The 5061-nt window shown below is 41.7% G+C and overlaps 1 protein-coding gene across 1 annotated transcript; it reads right to left on the bottom strand.

The window, feature by feature from the left end:
• Positions 1-1404: 1404 nt before the first annotated feature.
• Positions 1405-3655, bottom strand: LOC138190930 (uncharacterized). Its single transcript, XM_069135795.1, has 2 exons — positions 2434-3655; positions 1405-2138 (listed from the first exon to the last, which is right to left on the bottom strand). The coding sequence occupies exons 1-2, from the start codon at positions 3653-3655 to the stop codon at positions 1405-1407; spliced, it is 1956 nt and encodes a 651-aa protein (XP_068991896.1).
• Positions 3656-5061: the final 1406 nt, after the last annotated feature.

Below are 5061 nucleotides of genomic sequence, written 5' to 3'. Positions count from 1 at the left end.
TCTAGCCGTGTGATAATTTGAGAAATTTTTTGCATGATTTTCAAAGGATTTGCGACGATCTCTCCGATAGCGAAGTCGAATTTTTTTTAAAAACAACCGTTTTTGCGCGCGAAAAAAAAATTTTCGATTTCGGGACTAAAAATAGGGTTTAATTTTTTTTTCTGAAAATACGCAAAATCCTGAGTGCGGATATCAAAAATTTTCCGGGATTCGTCAAACCAATCACCCAGAAATAAATCTCAAAATTCGAACTTTTTGTCGAAAATTCGGTACTAACTGGCGGAACAGGTGGAATTGAAATATCTGGCAAAATCGACCAGCGCCAACTTCACCCGAGTCCAGGTAGCGGTATACGATATGTCATTGACGATTCTGCGCGATGAGTTTCGTTGGACTGACTTTCTCTGTTTGCAGCTAGGCGAGCAGCAAGATTAGTAGTTTCAAAATATCTGTATTGAGAGAAGCGTGACAAAAACGTCCGCATTCAAAATTATCAATGATAATCAACACGAAAACAGCATAACGGGAGGTTAACAAGCATTTTGTTATCATCGGTTGCCAGTGACAACCGTTGTAGCGCGGAGGTTAGCAAACGCTCACGCGTGGCCGATCCGGCCGATCAAGATCCCGCTATTACCGTTTGCCGACGCGGCGACGACGAGATGATGTAGCGCAAAAATTGCAATTCTTTCGAAAATGATCATCGAATCAACCCGATTCTGTCAAAGTGCAGCCTTATTGACAAAGGCTTATCACTCTTATTTTACAGAAAAATGATTTGAAGAAACGAACAGAATCCACCCGAATTTTGACAGTGTATTGCTTGTTCATCGCAAAATTCTAGGTCAGTTTATTTATATTCTGGAGAACGATGCGCGAAAATTGGTTAATTCCGACACCGTGTATTTACTTTCGTACGTCGAATATTTCCGCGGCAACAAAGCACGTGGGTGGCCGACTTTTCTGTGATTCTAGTAGTAACAATGAGCGCAATATTGCCACGACCCAGCGTTATTTTCACGCAATGATGAAACCGGGGACAGTAAACTACGGTTCGAAATTATTTTCTGTGATGTATTCAACTAATACGATTAATGAGTGAAACACTTAGGTTAAATGATAAAGAGATAATGGTTTATTATATTAATAGAAGTATTACAAATGCGTAGTATGTACAAAGGATACTCGATCGGTTTGCCTAAACCGTGGCGTGCGGTAGCGCGACTAGCACAAGAGTGAGTCTCTTCTATATCGGAGCACGGCGTGCTCCGACACACACATACGCACACACATACTCCATCACTCATCATACCAACTTAGCTGTGTGTGTATTATACATGACAGCTTGTTCGCTCCGCGTGCCGCTCTCATACGTACTACGATACACTACACTTTCCGCCTTTTTTAAGATTTGTTTAGACGTGGAGACCGACGCATTGGTACATTACTTTTCTTTTGTTTAACAATTTGGTCGATGTGTCTCTTAGCTAACGCATGATCAGAGTCTCTAATAACATATGTAGACGGAGATACTTTTTTTATTACTTCTCCAGTTACTCTTTTCTCACCTCGAACGCGATGGTTATCAAACAATACGGTGTCTCCCACAATCACATCATTTTGTCTTGTACCCGGTTTCGTCATTATTTGCGCTCGCTGTTTTTTCTCTACGTGCGCTGCTACACTGGTTCTCAGAAGGTCAAAACGAGTGCGCAAGTCTCTGTTATACATGAGTTGTGCAGGGCTTTTCCCTGTAGTACAATGTGCTATGTTTCTATAATCGAATAAGAATAAGTTTACAGCCGATTCTGGCGTCTCTCCCCCTTTGATGATTTTCGTGACTTTATTTTTAAAAGTGCCAACGAAATTTTCTGCCGCGCCGTTCGTCGCTGGGTGATACGGCGGTGCAAAACTATGGTTAACTCCATTGCCCCGTAGAAAATCTAAGAATATATCTGCTCGGAATTGCGGTCCCCCGTCTGTTACCATATGTAGTGGTAACCCGTATTTAGCGAATATGCTTTTTAGTACATTTATTAGTTTAATAGCTGTGGTATTTGTATTTTCCTTTTGTATTGCTAATGGCCAGCATCCAAACGCTGCAAGCCATTGCCTGCCAATCAAAATTGGACCATTGCCTGGCAGCACATAACAATATAATGTGCATTTCTTCCCATTGAATTCAGCTTTTAAGTTTTTTATTAGGCCCGACGCGTGTAAGACTTTATTGTCGTATGTATGCAATTTGACATTTGTTTCCGTTAATACCTCGTCACGAAAATATTTTTCTTTTTCGGTTTCTGAAATCACGGTCGCGTACGTGCCCGTGTCAATTTCCATATTTATTTCTTTACCGTTGATTGTAACATGTAATTACGTACATCGGCTCGGCGCGCGCGCTTTCATTGCCCATACTCACACTCGCATACATACTTTTGTCGTCGGTCTTGAGGCAGAAGAACTCGTTGGTGTGCGACGGCTCCTCTTCCTCCTCCTCCTCCTGTAGTTCACCGTCGTCCCCTACCAGCTTGTTTACGCCGCCCCTCGTTGTTCCGTGCTTCTTGAGGCATACCTTCTCTAAATGCCCCTTCCCTTTGCAGTAGCCGCAGCATTCATGTTTATGGTGGCATTTGGCGCGCACGTGATTGCGACCGCCACAGCACCAACACTTGATGTCCGGCCTGTTATGATTTTGGGTATCGTCTCTTTTGTCTGCTCCAAAATGCGGCTTGCTTGGTGGCCTTCTGCTGTTATATGGGTTCGCCGTCTTGCTTTCTTGCTTCAATGCAAACATATCTCGTTGTGTGTTTCTCTTTTCGAGCGTGTTTGCTACACTTGACGCGTTTTTCACCGCTGCTTCTCTTGCGATTGCTTCTTTTAATGCAGCGTCAAACGTGAGTTTACTCGTTTTAAACAGTTCAACTCGCGTTGTATCATCGCGCATTCCAACGACGAACTGATCTCGCAGTGAGGTTTGCAGGTCGCTAAATTCGCAATTTAGCGCTAATTTCTTTAGCCTTGCCGCGAATTCGGCTACTGATTCGTTGATGTTCTGCTTGGCTTGGTTAAAGGTGCATCTTTCCATCAACTCGGAAGGCTTCGGCGTAAGATGATTTGTCATCATTTCAACTAAATCCGCGTAGCTTTTATTTGCTGCTTTTTCCGGCGCGCATAAGCTTTTTATTAGTTTATATGCGTCGTCGTCGAGACGCGAGAGTAACTCTCCCGCCTTGTCTTCTTCTTTTACTTTCTTCGTACTAATTCGAATATCTAAGCGTTCTACGAATATTTCCCAGTCACTTGTATCCAAACAAAACTCTAACCTTGCCTGGTTATTCGACATGTTGCTGTCTGTATCAGAGTCGGACACCGAAAAGAAAGACGCGTCGTCACCCGATGTATCGTCTTGTTGATTGTTTTGATTCGTGGTCTTATTCGATTCTATTTCCGCGTTCGTGATTGTAGGCTGTTTCGCGCTTGCCGCCGAAATTTCTTCTTTGACGATAGCTACCACCTTTTTTCGGAGATTCTCGAACAATTCGGTGTCGTTGTATGGGATGCCACGTGTCTTTAACTCGTTTTTTAATTGTTCCGCGTTTAAATTATATACCCATCCAACTTTCTTTTTCTCTTCTGTATCCTTGTTATCACTCATTTAAAGGTTAAGTCACTTATAAGTATTATCTTGTTCACTGCATTCACACTTAAACGTGATGAAAACTTTATTCTTAACCTCAAAGTTTTCGTTATATGCGTGCCTCGTAAGCCTGCACATGCATTCGGTTTTTTTTTTTCACCTTTGACTCTGTATTGCGCACCGTTTGTTCTTTTGTACAACCTGTTTTCTCTAACACGTGCTCTCACTTATCACTTGCACGCGCGTTTTCCAACATCAGACATCCTCGTCGCCAATTGTGATGTATTCAACTAATACGATTAATGAGTGAAACACTTAGGTTAAATGATAAAGAGATAATGGTTTATTATATTAATAGAAGTATTACAAATGCGTAGTATGTGCAAAGGATACTCGATCGGTTTGCCTAAACCGTGGCGTGCGGTAGCGCGACTAGCACAAGAGTGAGTCTCTTCTATATCGGAGCACGGCGTGCTCCGACACACACATACGCACACACATACTCCATCACTCATCATACCAACTTAGCTGTGTGTGTATTATACATGACAGCTTGTTCGCTCCGCGTGCCGCTCTCATACGTACTACAATACACTACATTTTCGAGGAAAATATGCCGTTGCATTTTGGAATTTCGTTAATTGTCCGACAAATTGATACGTAATGCGTAAGAACGAAATGACTCGCATTTGTTTAGAACGAAACCCTTGCATTGGTCTCTACTTCGATACGAAAATCGTACTATTCTTATCCAGATGACAGAAGTATGTGCGAAGCACGACATGCTGAGTTATGTTAAAGGACGGAGGAAGTATGGCCGATGTTATGACAGAAGTAGAAGCATGAAGGAATAATCGTCAGGTTATGATTCATCTACCTTTTACCTGTGATTTTTCCATTTCGCGGGCGACAAAGACAGTATTTTTTCGTAAATGCGATCGCCACGCTTCACTTTCCATTTCAATTCAATGACAGTTCGTCAATGACAATAATTAGCAAAATAATATTGAGTTTGTAAACCGATGCAGAGATTTGATACTTAATTCTATACAATTCCTTACAGATGTGGTAATACAAATGTTTGATTAGTCTTTACATGTGCAATGAAATATTTTGTTTCATTCAAAATATGTACAATGCGTAAATTCGGGAATCCGTTATTTTTTGGGATCGCGAATAGTATTGCACAACAGAATTATGCACCTTCGATACTCCTCGTGTGTTAATCCGTCCACCTCGCTGAAAATTTTTTCAACGAATGCTGAAATTTACCGGGACGCGGGCATAATATTTGCAATGTTGCCCGCTACATTTCATACATTGAATAATGCGTAATTACTTTTCACTGCGTAATAAATATTCTCCGGCATTGCTTCGTGTTTGCCTTTCCCGGTTGGACTCATCTCTGTCAAACTATCGTTGTC

Source organism: Neodiprion pinetum, chromosome 1 (genome assembly GCF_021155775.2).
Source record: "Neodiprion pinetum isolate iyNeoPine1 chromosome 1, iyNeoPine1.2, whole genome shotgun sequence".
Taxonomy (NCBI): domain Eukaryota; kingdom Metazoa; phylum Arthropoda; class Insecta; order Hymenoptera; family Diprionidae; genus Neodiprion; species Neodiprion pinetum.
Note: the sequence above shows the minus strand (reverse complement) of the source record. Positions and strands in the feature narration are given on the sequence as shown.